Source organism: Dipteris shenzhenensis, chromosome 30 (genome assembly GCF_047967505.1).
Source record: "Dipteris shenzhenensis isolate YYH24624 ecotype China chromosome 30, Dip_SZ_1.0, whole genome shotgun sequence".
Taxonomy (NCBI): domain Eukaryota; kingdom Viridiplantae; phylum Streptophyta; class Polypodiopsida; order Gleicheniales; family Dipteridaceae; genus Dipteris; species Dipteris shenzhenensis.
This window is the reverse complement of record NC_141625.1, coordinates 30,934,662-30,958,284: the sequence shown is the minus strand read 5'-3', so window position 1 is coordinate 30,958,284 and position 23,623 is coordinate 30,934,662. Positions and strand designations below refer to the sequence as shown.

General features: G+C 42.6%; 1 protein-coding gene across 1 annotated transcript in view; it reads left to right on the top strand.

Annotated features, from left to right (window-relative positions):
• The window catches only part of LOC147881973 (protochlorophyllide-dependent translocon component 52, chloroplastic-like), a 51,459-nt gene extending 30,434 nt beyond the window's left edge, over positions 1–21,025 (top strand). Inside the window, exons 4-6 of the mRNA XM_087401489.1 lie at positions 19,993–20,139; positions 20,256–20,450; positions 20,765–21,025. Coding sequence (XP_087257615.1) covers positions 19,993–20,139; positions 20,256–20,450; positions 20,765–21,025 — 603 coding nt within the window. The remainder of the gene's footprint in view (positions 1–19,992; positions 20,140–20,255; positions 20,451–20,764) is intronic.
• Positions 21,026–23,623: the final 2,598 nt, after the last annotated feature.

Below are 23,623 nucleotides of genomic sequence, written 5' to 3'. Positions count from 1 at the left end.
TAGCTTCACAGAATTGACGCCGACGCTCACAAGCAAAGAGCTGTCCACCCATAAGACAAAAACCTATAGGATTGGTGCTCCCACAACCACGCAGTTGGGAAGAAGACGACTGCTACTACTCGTTGGCATTAGCTCCACGTGAATCAAGCTTCACCAAATCAGCGTCAGCTCCTAGTCATGAATCTCTGAACCCCAAATCTCTGTTGGTCATGAGCTGACGCCCATCTCTGCCCACGCCAACAGCCGCACACTCTACATAGGAATCGTCCATGTTCAGTTCTTCGAATTTGCCACAATTTGTCGACTCAGCCGCCTTGCCAATCCGTCGCCGTCGCCCGCCACGCCCATGTCACCATGAGGTCCGTCACGTTCCGTCACAGCCTAGGTCTTAGGTTAGACTATTTCAGGGTTAAGTTTATTAGTTGGTTGTGTTAGTTAGTTGGGTTAGGTTCGTTAGGTCTGGTTAGCTAGGTTAGGTTAGTTGGTCAGGTAGGTTAACCTAACTAGGGTTCAATTAGTAGGCTAGGTTGGGTTAGACTAAGTCAGTGTACTAACTGTCATAGAGGTCTTAGGTTAGTGCTATTCTAATAGTCCTAGGTGACATAGCAGCCCCCCCCCCCAAAAAAAAAGAGAGGCAAAAACTCAAAAATTTCCAACCTCTTTTAGGAGCTCTCCACGGCCCTATTTTGGCTCATTCATGTCGCATTTCGAAGCTTCTTTGACGACCTTTCTTCCGAGCCTCTTCATCGACATTTTCGTGTTTCCACACTCTATCTTAGGTGCTCATTACGCAGGGTTTTGCTATCCATTTCTCCTTGCCTACATTCGAGCTCCTCTCTCCAGGGCCAGTCACCATGCCACCAAAGCGTGCCCCTTGTGATATATTGCATGACATTAATGAGGCTGCTCAGTGTGAGCAAGTGCCTGCCACAGTCACTGCATCCACTGGTGTTACATAGGTTCCTTCCACTCAGCCTCTCTCTCCTACATCCCGCGAAGCGCAGGTAGCATAGACATAGTTTTGGATGCCCTTTCCTCTATGCTCCAAGGTGCTTTCCGCCAGATAGGACAGCAGTTCAAGTAGCAACTTACCACAACCATGGCTATGCAGGATACTGCTCTTGCCCAGATGGGACAATAGATTGGTCAGTAGATCACATTTGCCATTGCTATGCAGGATAAGGGTAAGCAGTCCGCACCCCAGCAAGGGGACCACTTAGACTGTCACGATGTATTGTCTGCTCCACGCAAAGGTTTTATGGCAGATGCCTGTTGTACCTACGAGCATCAATCTTCTGGACCATTGCATGTACCCCAGCATGGGGATAATCAAGACTTAGATGATGCATTTTATGTGCCACAGAGCACCTTCATGCAGGATGTCAGGCCATCTTTTGGCTCACAGCTTTCTACATCTATGCAGACTGAGCCGTCTCTTTTGGGCCGACCCATTGGTGTGCATTCGGTTAGTGCTCCTTTCACTGCACTAGCGAGTATGCCTGGAGCTGGCTTTGGTTTATATGGCAGCCCACTCCCCTGGGAGAGGGTCAGTCCTCTTCTCATCCCTTTGGTATGCCATCATTTTGGAAGATGCATTTGGCAGAGGGACCCAGCCTGGGGTTCATGCACCTATCGCTCTGCCAATGAGCACATATAGCCAGATGCAGCCAGTTCATCAGATGGCAACAGCTACTACGCAGCAGGAAGTTAGTGGAAGGCAGCAAGCCACTTTTGATGACATGTTGGCAAATTCTTTACGTGCATACAAGGCCCTATCTAAGGCCATCAAACTTGAGATGTCCTTCTCTAATATTGTGAACCTCAAGCATGATGATGCCAGCACTTCTGGAGGTTACACACACAAGAATTATGCAGCTAAGGATATCAAGGACAAACTCACAGTGCATAAGTTCAAAGGGGACACTCACATTCCCAATGAGTTGGAGGAGTGGTTCATGAAGCTGGAAGACTATTTCTGCTTCTACCCCAAGTCTGAGGAGGAGCACATCATTTTTATAGGTATGCATATGCAGGACTATGCCCACACATGGTGGTGATACATGAGGGATTCGCCTCAGAGACCAACCACTTGGAGGGGTTTCAAAGAATTGATAGCCACTACATTTGTATCCCCACTTGTCTTGGATCAATACTTGGCTGAATTTTATGCCTTGTTGCAGACCGGTACGGTCCAAGAGTACTTGTAGCACTTTTGGAGGCTTTCCCTGTTTGTGCAGGACGTATCTGAAAAGGGAAAGCTGTTGCATTTCATCCATGGGTTAAGTCCTCTCGCTGCAGATGTGAAGGCACATAACACTCAAACAAGTGAGCGTGCAGCCCAATTGGCAGAGGCATTTGAGCCCAAATATATGCCATCAAGTATAAGATGACAGCGGGCAGCGCATATGGGAATGCAAATGAGGCTGAGAAGAAGCCTAAAGTGACTGATTGGAATGAAAGAAAATCAGCATATCGGATGATGAGGATTTGATGGATGCTTCTGAGACTTTGGATGCCACTCATGATGATTCAGAGGGTGCACAAATCGTGGAAGAAGCTCTAGATGTTGGAGCCATGAAGGGGGCTGATTTCCCCTTTGATCCCGGTGGGGCTAATGAACATAACATGCATGGTATACAATCTGATGACACTCAACCCACATGTAACACGCGAGGCTGTTGGCCTAAAGTCTTTCATGCGGAGCATCAGGTTGCTATGGCTTTTCTTGCGCGAGAGGATGCAAAGGGTAATGCTCCTATGGACGAGGAGGAGATCTATTGGGATGCGCAGCAAACAATTTTTGCTATCTCTTCTCATGCATTGATGGGTGCCAAAAGTGCTGAAACTATCAGATTGAAAGGACAAATTAATGGCAGGACTGTTCACAGCACTCATAGTTTCATTAATTCTAAGACCTTACATAAGGTGGGACTGATTGCTACTGAGATTGATCATGGGCTGAGAGTAGAGGTGGCAAATGGACAGCATTAGTCAGTAAATTTTGTTGCCAAATGCAAGGATCAAGCTCTCTGAGGATTATGAATTTGCATGGGATCTCTTGGCATTGGATATGGGCCCAATAGATGCTGTCCTGGGCTGCGATTGGCTGAAATCTTTGGGGAAAATCAGCATGTATTTAAATGCCCTATCACTTAGCTTTGTCCACAAGGGTAGAACTGTAGCATTGCATGGCATTGATCCTCCTAAATTGCAAGTCCTTTCAGCAAGGCAGTTAATGGATGTGGATCATTCCATTGTTCTAGAGGCTGGCAATAAGCCCATAAACAAAGCCCCATATCGTCTTTCTAAGGTTGAGCGGGAGGAAGTGGCAGTACAGGTGCGGGAATTGCTTGAGAAGAACTTGATCTCTCATAGCACTTCTCCTTTTGCCTCTCTGGTGCTTCTGGCGAAGAAGAAGGATGGATCATACTGCATGTGCATTGATTACAGGGATCTAAATAAGGCTATTATCAAGAACAGGTTTCCAAGCACTAGGATAGATGACCTGTTGGATGAAATCAAGGGTGCTCAATTTTTCACAAAGATAGATTTGGGGTCTGGTTACCATCAAATTAGGGTGAAAGAAGGAGATGAGCACAAGATGGCCTTCTGCACAGAACGGGGCTTGTATGAATTCAAGGTGATGCCTTTTGGATTGACTAATGCAGCGGCTACCTTCCAGGCACTAATGAATAAGATATTGCAGCCACTACTTTTGAAATGCGTGCTGGTTTTCTTTGATGATATCCTGGGTATATAGGAAATGCAATTCTCTACACAACAAACTTGAAATCCACTTCATTTTCCATATAGGAACTCATTTCTTGGATAGCAATATACGTGGGCTATATAGGAAACACAATTCCCTACATAGCAAACTTGAAATTCACCTCATTCTCCATATAGGAACACAAATTTCCTAGACGGGACTATATAGGTATCAAATTCCCTATATAAGAAAGGAAAAATTGACTTCATTCTCTATATAAGAACTCGCATTTCCTAGATAACTATATGGGAAATAAAATTCTCTATATAAAGAGGATAAAATGAGTAATTCTATCTAGTGAAAATCCATTAATTTCCTAGTTTGTTAAGAGTTCACTATATAGAGATTGGTCAAAAGTTCCTTATGCAAGTGGAGGTCGGTCCCTGAGACAACGATCTGCACGGTGCACCCTCGGATTAATGACAATTGTGCCAACCATCATATATATATATATATATATATATATATATATATATGGGAGCTGAATGCTTCATGAAGTACACAGTCGTTACTGCAATCTATTTGGAGAAAATGAGTGTAATAGCTAGAAATAAATAAAAGACCAAGAAAGACTAAAAAATATAGCTCCCACATACATACATACATACATACATACATACATATATATGTATATGAGAGCTGAATGCTTCATGTAGTATCACAGTCCTTGCTACAGCAATAGAGAGGTCTAGATCACTAGGAGAGAGCTAGCCTGCTATACTTGGCAGTGGAGTGCTAGCCAAGTCAGGGTAAGCCAAACTAGGCTGAAGCTTGACCATAAAGCAAGGGATGCTTGCTTTAGAGTAGCTTGGCTAAGAATAGGGCTAAAGCCAATAAAGTAGGATACCTACCCTATAAGTAGAGGCTAGGGGCTCATTATGAGGGGTCTTGAGGATGTGTGCCTCGGAGACCAGGACCTCTGGCTAGAGGGCAGTAGCTAGGGTGAAGGGCTTGTGGTATTGGATGCAAGTCTGGAGCCTGAGACTGGCTGGCTCTCTCCAGGTGGTTTATATCTCTAGCTTGGGGTGGCTCAGATGAGTCGACGGTTGGGAGGTGAGCTACTAGATTTAACCCTTATGGGTTGGTTGCGTGCCTTCTCTTCTTTTCCGCACAGCCTCGATATGCGTGCCTTCTCTTCTCTTTCAGGCAGCCTCAATATGCGTGCCTTCTCTTCTCTTTCGTGCAGCCTCGATATGCATGCCTTCTCTTCTCTTTCGCGTAGCCTCGATATGCATGCCTTCTCTTCTCTTTCACACAGCCTCGATATGCGTGCCTTGGATTGTGTGTTCCCTTCTCACGATCTCCTCTTCTTTTATAGCCTTTCACGACTCCAAAATAAGCCACTAAAAACCTCCAAAATCGGCCATAACAGCTTTTCTCGAAAAGCGTGCATGTGCTTTTCACCTTCTTTTAGCGTGCGCTTATAATAGCAAACACATGAAAACGGCCCTGTTCGGAGCATTACCACGCCTGCCTCGTACATCCAATGGACAAGCTCAATAGCTCATCTCGAAGATCGGACCCTCTTCTTTCCCTTTGCATTTGACCTTTCATGGCTAATTCTTCCATCTCGACCTTCGTCTAATGTCTGCAACTCTTGACATGGAAATCTAGATGCACTTTTAGCTCAAAACCACTTTGTTAGCAACTTCTGACCTCCATACAAGCATGCAAACGAGTGAACCACAAATTTTTCACTAGGATAAAGTTTTTCTACTCAACAAGATCTAAAACTTTCTCCTATAGAGTTTCTTCAAATTATTTCTCTAACCAACTCAAAATCAAGCTGCAAAATCCAGCGGACACCATAATGGACAAAACCAAAATTTTTCGACCAACACCAAACTTTCCCAAAACTTTCCAAACATCAAAACCATCCTTTTTGAACACTATCTGTGATATGTATTCCAAAATATTTCATATACAAAATAGGAGCGTCACATCTACAGTATGGGATGCTGTAGATGCTGTTGTGGGTTCATCAGGATTCCTTAGTGGCAGGGAATTCAGAACCTCTACCATTGGGTAGATGAAAGGTTCATTCTTTGGTGATGAGGATCACTTGACGAGTTCAGGGTTGGAACTCCTAGTTGCCAGATGCAATGGTGTATCAGGCATTCAACCATTGGTGAGTGGGTGTGGCCAAACCTACCCAATGGGTTACCCTAAGGGAACTAGGTAACAGATGACCTTAGACTTGTTGATGAGCCAATGGGTCACTGTGGACTTTTGGATGGAAGGTTGAGGGCTATAAATTAATTGCAGCTCGACTTTGTTTTCTTACCCTGACTTATACTAGTATAAGTCTTATTTTAAGGAAAGGAGAATGTTACGTCAACAACTAGATGTAACGCAGGTATAGGGTTCACTAAACCCTAAGCCTAGTTGGCAAGGATCTAGGATTATATTTGGAGTCGGTGTAGGGTCTAATCCAGGGTTAGGAGGATAGACCTAAGCTATGAGAAGAGGTCTAGAAGAGTTGCCTAGCTTCAGGTGCAGCTAAACTTGGGCGGAGTGTTCCCCAAGCTAGGATAGAGCCAAACATAGCCTAGGTAGCCCTAAAGTAGGAGTTGCTAGCTATAGATGGCTAAAGCCACATAAAGCAAAATGCCTAGCCTATAGTTATAGGATAGGGACTCAGTTGAGGGGGTCATGAGGATGCGTTCCTCAGAGAGCAGGGATACTGGCCAGAGGGCAGCACCTAGGTTGAAGGGCTTGTGGTATGGGACGCAAGTTTGGAGCATGAGGCTGGCTGGCTCTCTCCAAGTGGTTTAGATCTCTAGCTTGGGGGTGGTTCGAATGAGCCTATGGTTGGGAGGTGAGCTGCTAGATTCAACCCTTATGGGTTGGTTGCAGGTGCGTGCCATGGTATGTATTGTGTGATTTGGTTTAGAGGATGGTCTAGGATACCTCACTAGGGTATATGGTTGATCAGACCTGGCGAGGGTTGTTATAGTAGCTCACCTCCTAGCCATAGGGTCATCCGGAGCTAGAGGTCTAAACCACCTGGAGAGGACTAGCCAGCCTCAGGCTCCAGACTTGCATTCCATACCACAAGCCCTTCACCCTAGCTACTGCCCTCTGGCCAGCAAGTCCTGGTCTCTAAGGAACGCATCCGCAGGACCCCCTCAATTGAGCCTCTAGCCTATACTTACAGGAGGCTAGGCATTGTGCTTTATGTGGCTTTAGCCAGCTACAGCCAATAACTCTTGTTTTAGGGCTACCTAGGCTATATTTGGCCCTGTCCTAGCTTGGGGAACACTCCACCCAAGTTTAGCCACCTGAAGGTAGGCCAGCTCTTCTAGACCTCTTCTACTAGCTTAGGTCTATCCTTAGGTTAATTCTAATCCCAGATTAGACCCCACGTCGATTCCAGATCTAATCGTAGATCCTTGCCAACTAGGCTCAGGGTTTAGTGAATCCTGTACCTGCGTTATGTCTAGTTGTGGACGTAACACGATGGCTTCCCTGCTCTATCATTTCTCTATTGGGAAGGCACGTTCCAATATAATTTGATTTTATATTTGCAAAGTTTGGAGCACCTATTTGGAAGGCACTACTGAGAAAATGCTTTCCTTGTAATTTGTTGGATGGGTCTCACATACATATGTCTTTAGGGAAAATTAGCATTGTCATGTTGTTTTGCAAATGCTATAAAAAGGAGCTTGCCCCATGTATGGAGCTCAAAAGACAAAGAACACCAAATTCAGGAAATACAACTGATCCAAACAACTACAAAAATGCATGAGGAGAGACCCTTGCAGCTCCACAATCTAATGAGGATAAAGCAAGAACGAGCAGAACATGGATTTGATGCCAAATGTAGACTTTGAGCTGCACAAGCAGAGGCTTAGCTAAGGGGGATGGAAGATCTTCATGGTGAGCACGCACGTGCACACACACACATAGTGAATGCTTACAAACCCTTCAAGCATTGGAGACTCGATTTTATTTGGCATTTACCCAAGCATTCCAGTGGAAAGACCTACATCTTGGTGGCTACTGACAATGCCAATAGTAGTGAAGGCAACATCAAACTGCAGAGGATCGATGGTTGCATCTTTCTTAGTCAGCAATATCTCTTCTAGACTTGGAGTGCCTTTGGAAGTGCACATAGACCGAGGGACCAGATTTAGAAATGAAAGGGTGGAAGCTTGCATGACTAGACTCAAGATCAGGTTGACACATTCAACTTCTTATTATCCCTCGTAGAAATTGCTAATGGGACATTATACAGAGCTCTTGGGAAGATGGTTTCATCTCATATGAGGAGGTGGGATAAGGAACTACACTTATTGGGCTTCTTGGATGTCTTTCAAAGTCTCTGTAAGTCACACTCCATTCCAGCTGGCATACAGCATACTCCAAGTCAATTTACCTCTAGACTTAAAGAAAAATATTCTAAAGCAAAGCCATCAATTTATAATGGGGAAGAAAAAGAAAGAGACAATGACCCTATAAATGTGTTCATACAAAAATACCTCTCCTCAAAATTAGGAAGCTAGCTTTTCCCTTGGGAATAAAATGCATAAATGGTGGATGATCCTTAAAGAAACTGATCAAATTTCAAAATGTTGGGCTGAGTTTGAACAAGATTTCCAAAAAGATATTTTACTTGAAAATGAGCTTGATAGGACTTTTGAAGCTTGGATAATTGTTATATGGGTAACATACTTTAGTCCAATATATATGTGTTTATAGAGAGGCAATTCTTGAATTATAGGGCATTGATGATTTCTAAAAATAAGAGGTTTGTGAGGGTTTGAAAGACAATTATAATGTTGAGGTGAGAACAATTCTTTCAAGACCCTTGAAGAGGCTACCAAGTATGCCCGAATATATGATGATACAATGAGGAGATCTAGAGGTGGAACTGTGAAACAAACTGGTTTTGTCCCCAAATTCAATATTTTTTCAATTTAAAAGGAAGGGGCAATTCAGAAAGCTGTGTCCTGAAGCATAGCCCAAGAAACTCCAAACATAGAGATATGCTCTTTTGAAAAGAGAGGATTATGAAAAGGCTAAGCAAGAAAATATTTGCTTTAAATGTTTAGGCAAATATCGTTCTGCTTGGAAACCAAAAGGGTGGAAGCCAAAGTCCCAAATAAACCTCCACAAAAGCAAGCATAGAGCCACATTGCAAGGGGCACGACTACATGACAAAGAGACTTCAATATCTTACCAACCTACAAACCAACCATGCCCAGTGGAGCCACTTCTAGAAGGTAGGTGAAGATGCAATTCTATGTCTTGTTTTCTAGGTAGATTTTGATGCATCTATCATATTTTTTTGAATCAAAAAGTAATGTTTTATATTATGTCTCATAAGATAAGATAATAACCTTAAGTTTAATTACAACTTGTTCAACCAGTAAAGATGAACAAAAAGAACTAAAAGACAAACAGATATAAACATAAGCTCTATAGATTGAGAGTCTGTTGAATTAGCTCTGAGGTCTTTGATCAATGCTATGCCATCATTAGGGGAGAAATGGGGTTTCAAAAGGGCCTCATAAGAAATCGATGATGTCAGTTATAGCTGAAAGGTACTAAAGAGCATAAAAGTAGAGGTTTATCATGAGGATAGCACCCATATGTGTTGCCTATCATCGACAATGTAGAAGCCCACTTTTGGTTCTCATGATCTAATGAGTGGCAAAAAGTGAGGATTATGGTCGATGATTGTGCCACGTATAATTTCTTAAACTACTCGTTAGTTAAGAAACTGAAGTTTCTTGAGAGTACAAGTGCCCATAAATATGTGGTCTCTCTTGCAAAGGGTGTGGTAAGATAGTTTGGGACACCATGATACATGGTATAGAGGAACGAGATGGAAATTCAAGGCTATCTAGATACCTTGGATTTCTAACTTAGGCATCTCAACAGAAAACATCTTGTTCTAGGTTGAGAATGGCTTTATAGACTTGGGCATAGCTTGCAGTGGAGTTATGTAAATAATTCCATCATATTTGAAAAACCTGGTTTTCTAGATCTAGGGAGAGCATTCTGTACCTAATTCTTCAATTAATTAATTGATGGAATTGGAACGACTTCTATACCAACAAGAATGTGAGGTATATTGTTATGCTCTAGCCGAGATAGCATGACCTCGGAAAGATCGGTGGGGCATTTTCTCTTAGATGACCGACTTCTGTAATATTTAATGTGCGTAAATAAAATGGTCAAGAGAAGTAACTGCCAAGGTCCTAGGTGAGGGTGTAATGGCATTGACTAGGTGATTCTGAGTGCTAAGGCCTAGGTGCACCTAAATGTGTAATAATGCCAAGGGGCAAATGTTCTAAATTGTGCCCCAAGAGAGGGGTAATTGGTGTGCCAAGTATAAGGTCTAAAATGAGGACGTGGCAGAGGGAACCATCTAGGGAGATGTGGGTTTGTGGATAGGCATGAGAGATAAATTATGTATCTTAAGTAACATGTGATCCACGAAATTGGCTGGGTGGATATACGTGATGCCATCGCCCGTGATTGACGAAACCAAGAGAGAGAATTAGAAAATGTTTGTTTCATTTTGGTATCAGAGCCCATGGTAGAGATCAAGGGATGGACGAAAGACCAGAACTTTAGGCTGGACGAACGGGATGAGAAGAGAGCGTGAAGTGCAACGTGATCTGAAGCGGTCGAGTACAGGGAGTGTGTGATAATTCGGCTGCTCGTGACTTGCGACGAATTTGGAGGGGTGTTGCCCGTGACGACGAACAGCAAGGCCTGAGGACAGCGTGGTGGCTGAGTTCGTTGTGCGGGAGATTTTTGGGTCTCAGCGCCGTCTTCGACGATTTACTCCAGGGAGCAAAATTTCTTTTCTTCCATATCAAATTTTAGTTTCCAGATGCAGGCGATTTAATCCTGTACAGCAGAGGTTGCAGTTTATTATTCCTGTATAACAAAAGGGGAATCTTTATAAAAAAAAATCCCTTTTGAAACAATGGAGGTAGAGGGACAAGATTCCAGGGTGAATCCCAGTGAATCTAGAGCACGGTCTACACAACAAATGTCCCATCACACAACACCTACTCTGGTGGGTAGGATTTCGGTATTAGAAGATGCTTTACAGCAAATCATGAACCGACAGCTTCAAGTGAATTGAGATTAGGGAGATGGTGCAAGCCTTGTCGGCTAGGCCATCTAGAATTGATAAGGGCAAAGCTCCAGCAGAGCCAGAGCCCAGTATACACTCATCAAAGCGTGCGAAGGTCAAGGTGCCTAATATTGCCAACTATAGGCCGGAGAAGTACACTGGTCGGATGATCGAGCGCAGTTCTGATGTGATCGAGGTTTGGTTACACAAGTGGAAAGAAGCCTCCGCCATTTGTGAAATCAGATATGATCTAAAGAAAATCCGTGTGGCCACTCACGTGTTTATTGAGGTAGCGGATAGATGGTGGATAAAGCAACAGAAAGATCAAGCTGCCCCTACCACCTGGGAAGGGTTTAAAGCTGAATTTAAGAAACACTTTCTTCCACCTGACGAAGAGTCCTGAGCTTGGAATGCTTATAGAAACCTTCGCCAGAGGAATTTGTCGGTGGCAGAGTACACTGACAAGTTCAGGGAATGTGTTATGAAGATAACAGACCCTCTCCCTATGTCGGTTCAGTTGAAAGACTATATCTATGGACTGAACGACAAGATTAAAATGGAAGTTCGGGCAAAATATGTGACTACATTAGATGAATCTATTGCAGTAGCCCTGAACTATGAGGATGCCAGAGGCAGATTTAGTGGATTTGTGCAAGCAGGGACTCAGTATGAGTACCCGAGAAAAGGGGGATTTCTGAGGAAATGGATTTGAAAGACAAGTGTCTCCGAGCCAAGTGGCCAAACCAAGCAGGTGAAGCCGGTTGAGGGACCAGCAAAAACAAGTACCACCGTTGGGGTGAAAAGGAAAATAACTCCAATGGCAGCCCGGGCTTGGTCAAAGTCCTCGTTGACCCCTGAGCAAAAAGAGAAAGCTAGAAAAGAAGGATTGTGCTTCGGCTGCCTTCAGCGACATTAGTGGAAAGATTGTCCACTGAATAAAGACCGTCGCACGGCCAATATGATAATATCTGAATGCGATGGGAAATGCAGGAGAGTCCCAATGCGGAACATATGCAGATGCAATTGGCGGGACCTTCTCAGAGGTTAGTACCTGTGTTGTTAAGTGTGTCTGTTACTAAGTTAGTAAGCGGTGCACCTGATAACATCCTTTCAAAGCCCGCAGCAATGGGGTATACGGTTTTCGATGAGCCCGAGTTGATTAAAATGAAAGGGCAAGTACCCAGTCATGATGTGATTGTGTTGTTTGACTCAGCGTCAACACACAATGTAATCAACTCGAAGCTTATTGAGAGGCTCAAGTTGAAAACTAGTCCGTCTGACTATGCTTATACGGTCAGGATGGCGGACGGAAGTTCAACTGAAGTATGGGACCAAAGGGTTACCCAGTTGGAACTTCGAATTCAGGACTATGTTGAGAAGCTGGACTTTAAACTGACCAGACTTGCTCACGCAGATATAGCCCTAGGCATGGCTTGGCATTTTTGGAAAAATCCAGCCATTGATTGGAAAAAGCATATTTACCAGTTCAAGATGAACGGGGTAGAATATGTTTTACGAGGTGAAAAGGATTTACCTGGAGGACCATTGATTTCAGCCATGGAAATTCGGAAGACTCCGAAAGAGTTTCTGTGTCTGTGTATAGCATCGGTAGAGTCGATTGATGATGCGTCGACTAGCACTGAAGCTACCCAAGATGGGAAAATGGCCGAGTTGGCTAAAGAGATATCAGAGAAGTTCTTTGAATGTTTTAGGGATGAACTACCTTATGGGTTACCTCCAGAGCGGAAAGTTCAGCATAAGATTGAACTGATCCCGGGGGCAGAACCTGTAAATAGACCTCCCTATAGAATGAGCTTTACTGAAGAGGTGAAGGTGCGTAGACAATTGGAAGAATACTTCAAGTTGGGGCAGATTCAACGAAGTTTCTCACCTTTTGCTTCGCCAGTGATATTAAAGAAGAAAAAGGATGATACGTTTCGCCTTTGTATAGATTACAGAGCATTAAATAATATCACTGTTAAGCACAGGTATCTGATGGCTCGGATTGATGATTTGCTAGATGCATTACATGGAGCCGTGATTTTCAGCAAGATAAATCTTAAGTGTGGCTACCATTAGATCGAGCCGAGGATGTGCATAAAACCGCTTTCAGAAGCAGGTTTAGTCATTATGAGTTTTTGGTAATGCCCTTCGGACTTACCAATGCTCCAGCGACATTCGTCATGCTTATGAACGATTTACTACGTCCGTATATCGGAAAGTTGTAGTACATTTTATTGACGATATTCTAGTGTTCAGTAAAAGTATTACTGAGCATCATGAACACTTAAGAATAGTGTTAAGTACTTTGAGGAAAGCTTGTCTTTATATAAATAAAAAGAAAACTATACTGTGTATGGTTAGGCTTGAATATTTAGGATTCATAATTACTCCACAGGGGATAGAAATGGATCCGAAGAAAGTGGCTGCGATACTGACTTGGCCAATCCCTCAGAGTCTGACCGCGTTTGCGATCATTCTTGGGATTTGTCCAATTTTATAGAAGGCATATCAAAGGATATTCCGAAATAGTATCGCCATTGACTGATCTGACCTCAGATAAAGTACCTTTTATATGGGGACAGAATCAACAAGAAAGTTTTAACACCATAAAACAAGCTGTGGTCACAGGACCGGTGTTAAAAATAGTTGATCCCCAGAAACCGTTGTTCTTGGAAACCGATGCAAGTGGCATTGCGGTAGGAGCAGTCCTCCTTCAAGAGGGAAGGCCAGTAGCCTTTGAAAGCAAGAAGCTTTCTCCCTCTCAAAGGAATTGGCCAACTCATGAATTAGAGTTGTATGATGTTATCCATGCTTTGAAAACATGGAGGCATTATTTGTATGGTTCAGAGTTTTATGTGGATGTGGATCATGATACTCTGAAACATTTTTGTAAATAGCCTGACTTGACGGGCCACCAAGCTAGGGACAAAGCTCATGTAGGAGTTTAATTTGACGATTTGGTACCGAAGAGGAAAAGATAATAAGGTTGCTGATGCGTTGTCTCGCATTATGCACAATATGAGTTTACGGTATTAGAGAGAGCTCTAATGACCGAGATCAGAGAAACTCAAAAGGTGGATGAGTTTGTCCAGAGCTTATGGCCTAAAGCTCATGTGTTAAAACCCGGGGTAAACAAAAAGGATGACCTGGCATCCAGAAAAGGCCTAACTTATGCAAGATATACCATAAGGGATGGCAAAGTTATAGTACCTAGTCAGAATGATCTCAGGCATAGAGTCATTCGACAGTGCCATGATAACCCATGTGCGGAACACCCAGGAGTCGAGAAGACATATGATCTCGTGAAGCGAGATTTCTTTTGGCGAAAGATGAAAAAGCATATTCATGAATATGTGACACGGTGTTTTTCGTGTCAGGTAAGCAAGGCCGAGCGGGTGAAGCCACCTGGACTTTTACAGCCCTTGGAAGTACCACTAAGTAAGTGGGAGAGCATTTCCATGGACTTTATTGTAGGGCTGCCTACGACACAAAGAGGGTATGATTCTATCCTTGTGGTGGTTGATCGTCTAACCAAGATGGCTCACTTCATTTTGACTAGAGAGTCTGTTAGTGCCCCGTAAGTGGTGGATTTGTTCATTAGACATGTATTTCGTCTGCATGGATTGCCTAAATCCATAGTGTCAGACAGAGATGTCAGATTTACCGGTGATTTTTGGACAGCGGTATTTGAGACACTAAGGACTGAGTTGGGAATGAGTAGTGGGAATCATCCTGAGATGGATGGTCAAACGGAGCGAGTCAACCAGACTTTAGAGGATATGCTGAGGGCATATGTGTCATTGAGGCAACATACGTGGGACAAGTGGTTGCCATTGTTAGAGTTTGCGTACAATGATAGAAAACATTCCTCTACAGGGTTCAGTCCGTTTGAGCTGAACTATGGTTATAGACCAGGAAATCCAAATATAGTTGGAGTACCTCAGAAAGTGCCTAGTGCCGCGAACTGTTTAGATGCGGGAGATGCTAGCACTTGCGAGAGCTAATATGTGTTGGTTGCATGGCATGGTCTACCTTTATCGGAAGCTACCTGGGAATCCGTATACCAATTACGGAGAGTGTTCCCAGATTTTATCATCGAGGACGCTGATGCTTGAAGAGAGGGAAGGAATGTTATGCTCTAGCCGAGATAGCATGACCTTGGAAAGATCGGTGGGCTTTCTCTTAGATGACCGACTTCTGTAATATTTAATGTGCGTAAATAAAATGGTCAAGAGAAGTAACTGCCAAGGTCCTAGGTGAGGGTGTAATGGCATTGACTAGGTGGTTCTGAGTGCTAAGGCCTAGGTGCACCTAAATGTGTAATAATGCCAAGGGGCAAATGTTCTAAATTGTGCCCCAAGAGAGGGGTAATTGGTGTGCCAAGTAAAAGGTCTAAAATGAGGACATGTGGCAGAGGGAACCATCTAGGGAGATGTGGGTTTATGGATAGGCATGAGAGATAAATTACGTATCTTAAGTAACATGTGATCCACGAAATTGGCTGGGTGGATATACGTGATGCCATCGCCCGTGATTGACGAAACCAAGAGCGAGAATTAGAAAATGTTTGTTTCATATATATTTCTGGACTTAGTGTTGTTAATGATTTTATTTCTTTTACATTTGAAAGAAGTAAACTTTTACTTGATGTTGTTGAAAGGCATAAGGCTTCTTTTAATGATTTAAAGGTTGAATATAAAGATGCTTTTCCGTCTGATTTGTTTAATTGTTATATCCCCTGAGAGAGAAGTAGACCTTTAAATAGATATATTTATTGGATCTACCCCTGATTGTAAACCCCCTTATAGACTCAATTAAATGGAAGAATGTGAGGTAGAAAGATAGCTAACCAAATATCTTAGAAAAGGTAGAATTCAACCAAGTAGCTCACCTTTGTCTTCAGTAGTATTATTAGTTTAAAAAAAGGATCGTACTATGTGTTTATGCATAGATTACCAAGATTTAAATAAAGTCACAATTAAAAAATGTATATCCTATGCTTTGCATGGATGAGTCCTTTGATCAATTGTAAGAAGCTAAAGATTGATTTAAGATTTTGATATCACCAAGTACGAATTAGAAAAGAGAACGTACCTAAGACATTATTTCGGACTAGGTATGGGCATTATCATTTTAGAGTAATGCCATTTGGTTTAACCAATGCTCCAGCAACACTTACACATAGTGTCTTAAGACCATATTTGGAAAAATTTGTTGGAGTATTAGATGATATCCTTATCCATAGTAAAACTAGGAAAAAGTTCATGGAATATTTGAGAAAGTGTCAAATTTCTTAGAGATAGCTCTCTTTTTGCTAAAGAATCTAAGTGTGAATTCTTTGGCAAACGAAGTATCGATACTTTGGACATATTACATCAAAAGACGAGATTCGTATGGATCCCTAAAAGTAAGGGCCATTGTAAGTAACATGCAAACTAATTGGGAACAATACTTACCCATATTAGAATTTGCATATAATAGTGCAAACATTCAACCATTGTTGAATGTTTATTCTAGACCTTCATGTGCTCTTGAGAGCTTTGAATGCACTACTCCATGAGGAAGAGATTCAGTAGAACTTGCACAAACTTGTGGGTGGAGGTCACCTGCCCAAACGATGATTGGGTCAATTGGGTGGCAGATGCCATTGAGACTGGTAGCACGGAGATCCATTCCTCGACACTGCATCGAACGACTCACAAAGTGCGATCCAGCCCGTAAGTGGTGGCTGGTAGACAGATACACGAATGCTAAGTTAGACCTGCATGTGATGAAGATCTGACACGCAGAGTATTCCAATCAAAGTGGGATGGTGGTTGGGATGAAGGTCTTTGTGTTTAGAGTAGTGTAAAAAATAGTGTGTTTTGAGTATTTGTGAAAAGTCAAGTGACCTCTAAGAGTGAATACCGTCGAGATTGATTGATGTAGGTGATGAGGTTCTGAACTGCGAGATAAGCAATGATGTCATAATCTGAACCTTTTATGCCTATAAAGGTATTCTACTTGGTTGAAGAATTATGAATTCACATAATTGAGTCATGCATATACTCTTCTCTTGAGCATTGTCTTAAGCATTGAAAAGTAAGGCAATGGAATTAGCCCAGATCAAGGCTGCTAGGAAGGATAGAAAACGGGCAGTATACCATGAGGGCATAGCACATCAAAGAGTTTAAATCCAAACTAACAAGCTCTCAGTCTTAAGCTGATGTATGGCCCATGATGTTTTTCAGACTATAATGTACATACTTTAAATAACTGGAGTTGCCTTTTGCACTCCGTGGGACTTGTCATGTGCCCTAAGCAGATGTACTAGAGGGTTTTTTGATGTCCCATAGACCCATTGGTCACCCATGGACATTAATAGACTTTCTTTCTCCATCCTTTTGTGTGTGTGTGTGACATCTTGGCTACCAATAACCTGCTTGCCAAATTCTCCTTGCCGTAATGTCTGTGAAAGAGTGCCATACACTCATGACATGACTCTAGAATCGGTGTTACCTCTTCGGGCGATGCCACTCATCGCAATACATCATCAAGCTCATCTTGTAGAGGCACTCCCCAACCAAAGTGTACAGCCTGGCCTTTTGTGCGAGCTTTTGTTTATCCCTTGATTTCGTGTCAACTAGGTGTTCTCCATTATTTAAATAATCTTCCATGGCCTTTTAGCTCCTCCCATCCTACACTGATGAGACGATCCGACTCCAAGGCCTCGACCTCACAAGCTAACTAATCGCAAATCCATTGACTTCTCATGGGAGATAGAATAATTCTTCACCTATCAAAACATCACAACATTCCCGAAACAATTTCATACAAAGCTCATAAAGATTCCACGTTGACCTTCCATGATTTCTTTCGAAGAGGCTTAAGTTTCAGGTTGATCCCCAAAGGCTAGAAGACTTGTTTCCCTCTTGTTTCTTGGGATGTCAAGTGGGGATCAACAACTCGGCTAAGAATTGAATGGTCTTGGAGAGTATTTGTCATAGCTTTGGTATTGGTGCTCTACAAGTTTTCACTTGTAGGACAATAAACCAGGTTTCTTTAGCCATGTCTTAGTCCATGCCTCTTTTTCATTGGGGATGCAATGGTCAGCTTTGGCACGTTGTCCACAACCACACCGTGGCACCCCATGGAGAAACTTGGCAGACCTCACACTGATGGGTTTCTCCAAATGCCCTAATCAGAGGCCTCACTTATTATCCAGAGTGTGGTGAGGGTATGGAAGCACTTTCCCATAGGTTTATCCTTTTCCAGTCTACAGTTTAGAGAGTAGATCGAGAGGAAGGCACAGAGCTCCATGACTTGGCATGGGAGACATTGAGGGCCTATAAGCACACTCACCGACATTAGGAGCACACTGGGGTTGGGTAGCTAGAAAGCATTGCTTTTTAAAAGCTTCCCCCCCTACTTTCTGAAAACTGGATCTTTCTTAGCTTTCCCAAAAGCTGGCTTTAGGGATTTCTCCAAAAATAGGTGCTTTCTGCTAGAAGTGGGCGCCTCTTTTGCTTTTGACTCAAGTGGGCCCTCCATTCAAGTGGGGTGCCACTTGTCTTGTGCTTTTCCCCTTAAAAGGTCAGGGAAGGAAGCACTCTCCAAAGCCTATACCTTCCACGAGCAAACAATATCCAATACTTTAACCCATTAGAGGTTAGCCACATGCATGCATTCTAGTTCCGATCCTAGTCCCTTGTGGGCATACCCATAGTGTTCCTTAACCAATGCAAGGCCAAGGAAAATGAAGTCAAATTTCTTTGAACAAAGTCAATATAAAACATTTCTCTGTACTTCTTGGGAGAAGTACAAATTTTGTGATAGAGCCTTTAGGAGTGAGTGGAAACCATCATAGTCACCCTATTTTCTTTTGGTGGGGTACTGTTGCAAGAGGCCCCCTTCAACAGTACCTCCTTGCAACTAATTCTTATTTGGAGGAGCTACTCTTGCAGAACTCAGGGATCATTGACAAGGGAAGTACTTGGTGTCTTAACATTGGAGCTTTAGTTATGGGAGAGTTGTCGGATCTGAGCATTGTAGTGGGATTCAAAAAGGAGTGGTTCTGGCCACCACATGCCCTGCAGCCAGAACTGGTGCCCTCACCTTGTACACTAATCTTACTGGTAGATGTCTTCAGCTTGCCTCCTCTTTGTGGTGACCCTCATTTAAGAGACATTGGCTTCAACAACAGGTTTTGGCTAACCTCTCCAAAATTTGGACCTGCTTTTGTCCAATCATTGGATGTGGAGGATCTCCTACTTTGGGATATCAATGTTGGGATAAGTGTGATCAAGGGCTTGCTCTAAGGTGCATGTGTGCATCTAGGGGAGTCACATGTGTGTGTGTGTGTGTGTGTAATAGAAGCACACCTAGTGCTATGAGGTGTCTAGTCTATGATCTAAGTGATGATGTAAGCACTAAGGCCCCCACATGGGAGGTTCCTTTGATTTAGCCAGTTCCACTGATGTAGGGGCTGATTGCCACTGATGTAGGGAAGATGCCTACACCTTCCTCTCACTCTATATAATGGAGGATCTTCCTTCATCTTAGTACACTCTGATTTAGCCTCACTTGAGCTCTCTCTTTGTGTCATGATGCACCTCTTCTATCCCACTTACTTCTTCAATCAATGCATGGAGGACTCCCCCATTTGCCCTAGGCATCAGTCTATCAAAGCTTATTCATAATCCATATTCCACACGGTTTTGCTCTACTAGTAGCCCTGCAATCTAGGTCACAATATTGTTGTAACTTGTGTAATCGCTTTGCTATTTTTTCAAAGGATTTTCTTTCGCTGTTTTCTTCATTTTAAAATTTGTGCTCTGTGTTCTCTCTTTTCTTTTTATGGGAGATATGTTCATGATAATTATAGCTAGAAAGGTTCTAATTTGCAATTTAATGATTGCAGGGCATGAGTTATAATGTATACTATTTTTTTGGGCAAACTGCTCTCCTAATTTCTTATCTTCTTCTAGAGTCTTCATATGTAGAGTCAGATTTTGGCAGATTTAACAGATGTAAGCTCATGAGTCCTTAGGGGCCGTGTGTTTATATTTGCTACCACTGTTTCTTCTGCAGCTTTGTCTAGTCACATCTAACAAGAACGAGGTATACTTTTTTGTCTTTAAATCAGGGTTATCGTCACATGGCAAAACCCTTGAATTACAGCGTGGAGGAGATGGACAAGTCTGGTTATATTGGAACGACAGAGCGTGGTTCAGCTATTTTCATTGCCCCTTGCATTGTCACTTTGGAATCTGTTTTTAGGAATTCTGAAGCGGTCAGTGGCAGAATATTGATGTGGAAGCTAGTTTGTCTTGTTCTAAGCAAGCTAGGTCACACATAAAGAAAAACTAAGTAGTCATGAAACTTACTCGATACTTTTGTGGTGGTCAGAAAAATGGAGCAGAGTCTACAAAAAGGATTGTTCTGGTCTTTATTTGTATTCCAGTATCTCCTGGTCAGAGCAAAGTGATATGGTCTTTTCGTAAAAGTTTTGTTGTTTGGATGGAGTATCTGATCCCACGATGGGCTATTCATATTCGGCAGATGCTAGTTTTGGATTCCGATATGTACCTTCTCCATTTGACAGTAAGTACAGTCACCTGTAAACCTTCTTCTGAATGTATGAATTTTCATTTCTGTTCTTTGTTAACAAGAAGTTTCTTGAGCTGATTACAGTGCCTTGTTTTGAACTAATTACAGTTCCTTGAGCTAATTACAGTGCCTTGTTTTGAACATTTGTCTTGTCTAAGAAACTGGAGGCATCCTTTCACTTTTTCTTCTCATTTGGTTCGGTATATAATTGTGTTCTCTAGCTTGCAAGCATTTAGATTTATTTCCTTGGATCAGTGTATGTGGGTATTGAATATTCACTATAGCATGTCTCATTTCCATTTATGCAGGAGCGTAAGCTTGCTGAAAAAGGCAATAAAAACTGGGACAAGGCTTGTTATGTACCAACCAAATCAGATGCTTTTGTGATTGCGTTCAGGAAATGGCTGAGGGTATATGCTGGAGGTGCACCCAACTGGGGCGGTAGGTATAGTGGTCATTTACCTCCAACGCCTCCCAAAGAGCAGCTTATGGACAGGTATGACTTACTGGTTGAGGAGGTTATCTCTGTGTATTTTAAATTGTCACAGTTTCTTAGAGATAATCTTTGACATGGGGAAAACAGATATACTTTACATTTCTTCGATTTTAGCTCTTACACATAGTAAGAAGGATAGCCACATAGCTTGATCCTTCTCCAATCTACCCTTGTGACTCTCTACCTCTGTGCTCTCCTGCTCATCACTCAGCCTCTTCTGAGACCTGTTCCACCCACTGCTCTTCTCCTTGCCATCTTCTTCTCCCCCCCCCCATTGCTGTCAGCCCTCTCCTGGGCTGGGCCGTCTTCTTCTCCCCCCCCCCCCACCCTCCTCCCCTTTGCCTCTCCGTTGCCCAGCCACCAACAATGCGTATTGGTGTATATATCCTATGCTAACATGTGCAAATGGATGAATCATGATTAGAGGCTTGTACTAGATAAGTCTAGTGAAGCCTAACCCTATTAGCAAGGTAGTTTAGGTTGTACACGTTTCTATTTGTGGTCTCTCTTGGTCCTCTTCACATGTTTGCTCATTGTGTGATGCTCACTAGTTTTCTTGTTTTTCACTTTTGTATGCTTGAGATGGTATCAGAGCTTAGGCATCTCTAGCTTATAGTCATCGCTGAGTAAGGAACTGTTGCTGCCATTAAGGCTTTAAATATTCCACCAGCCTGAGCTGTGGTGAAAAAAGGATCAAAACTCCAATGTTTTGTCAGATCCTTGTAGTGCTCAGCAGGTACAACTTCATCTGAAAATGGATGAATCGTGATTAGTGTCTTGTACTAGATAAGCTATGTGAAGACTAACCCTATTGGCAAGGTAGTTTAGGTTGTACATGTTTTCTCATTGTGTGATGCTCACTAGTTTTCTTGTTTTTCACTTTTGTATGGTTGAGATGGTATCAGAGCTTAAGCATGTCTAACTTATATTCATCGCTGAGTGAGGAACTGTTGCTGCCATTAAGGCTTTAAATATTTTACAAGCCTGAGCCATGTTTCCTTTAGATGCTTAGCAGGTACTACTTCCTGTCCATACATACATATTAATCTTTTTATGAAACATACTTCTATAAGTATGAAACAGCCAAGAGAAGGAACTCAAATACATCATGCGGAGCATGTGAATCTTGTGGTAAAAGACCACTCACAAAGTCTGCACATATGAAAAACTAGATAAAAACTAGGACTGGCGCTGGGGAGTGCTACATCATGCCTGTGATGGTCTCAGAAAAGAAAGGACAACCTGTCTTCAGTTTCTGCCATTCCCTGGTCACATAATTGGCATATTTTGCTCTCTTTTGGCATATCTTTCCATCCTCCTATTTCAATCTGCAGCTGGTGTGATCGGGTGCGAAGTGAGGCCAAAGCTCTTCGCTCATGTATTGCCATAGGTGTGCAAATGTACTTCTGCGTGGCTGTTTCTCTTCCTGTATAAGTAGCCCAATATTCGGGGTTAATAAATGTACGGTAGTACTCAAACTTATCTCTGTTTTCAGTTGTTTGCCATTTCCTGTGTAGTGCATTCAGCAGGTCATGATGAAAGGCATCCTCATCTACCTCCTCTGGAAAGTAGTCCAAGTACCTCTCTACCTCCCATTTTTGGAACCATTTTTTTAAATCTAGTGCCCATCCAAATGCCAAAATCTTACCCTTATTCGTCTTTTGGGACTTTTGACTTTCTACCCATGCCCTCTTTGGCAGCCTTTCATTATTCATGCGCTTGACCTTTGTGATGTATCTGAGTACTCTCTTCAAGGCATGCAACTCTATGGGTATGCATCCTGTCTCTAGGAGTAGGAGAGAGTAGGGTGTGGTAGCCTTGATGCCAAGCTGTCTTCTAATGAAATATTTCTGCATTTTTTCTACATCATTCCATTTTGATGATGGTATACTCCCCCCCCACATCTCTACCCCATAGAGCACTGTTTGTACCACATATGCCCCAAAAATCATGTTTCGTACTTGCCACCTTCTTGTGTTGGTATTGCTACAGTCATTTTCAAATTGATAATACTTTCCCCATCCTGCATCAATTCTCCGTTGCACACAGCTGCTCCATTTGTTATTGGCTGGAATTTCAATGCCTAAGTATTTGAATGAGTGCACTATATCAACAAGTTGACCCATATATGAGATTGAAGGGGGATTACTTGGCTGTATAGTCTTGACTATCATGAGTTTAGTTTTGGAAACATTCACAGCCAGCCCACTTTCCGAACAGAACATGCTAAGGATATCCATCATTTGTTGCATCTTACCCTCACTATTAGTGAAAACAACCACATCATCCGCATAAAGAAGCAAGTGAATCCCAAAATCTGCTAGGTAGAGGCTGGACAACCCTCTTTTACCTGCTTCTGTGTGCATCAGTTCCTCAAGTATATCAATGCATAAACCAAACAAGGTGGGTGAGAGTGGGCATCCTTGTTTGACCCCCATATTGCTATAAAATTCTTGTGACATCCCATCCTTACATTTTAATTGACATTTTACTTTCTCATAAAGTCTAAAGACAGCAAACCTTATTTCCTGAGGCACTTCTATGCATTCCATTCTCTCCCATAGCACATCCCTAGGCACCGTATCGAATGCCTTCTTAAAATCAATGAAGCAACAAAAGAGTGCCTTCCCCTTAAGGCAGCTGTCCTCCATCAACACTCAGAGAGTAACTA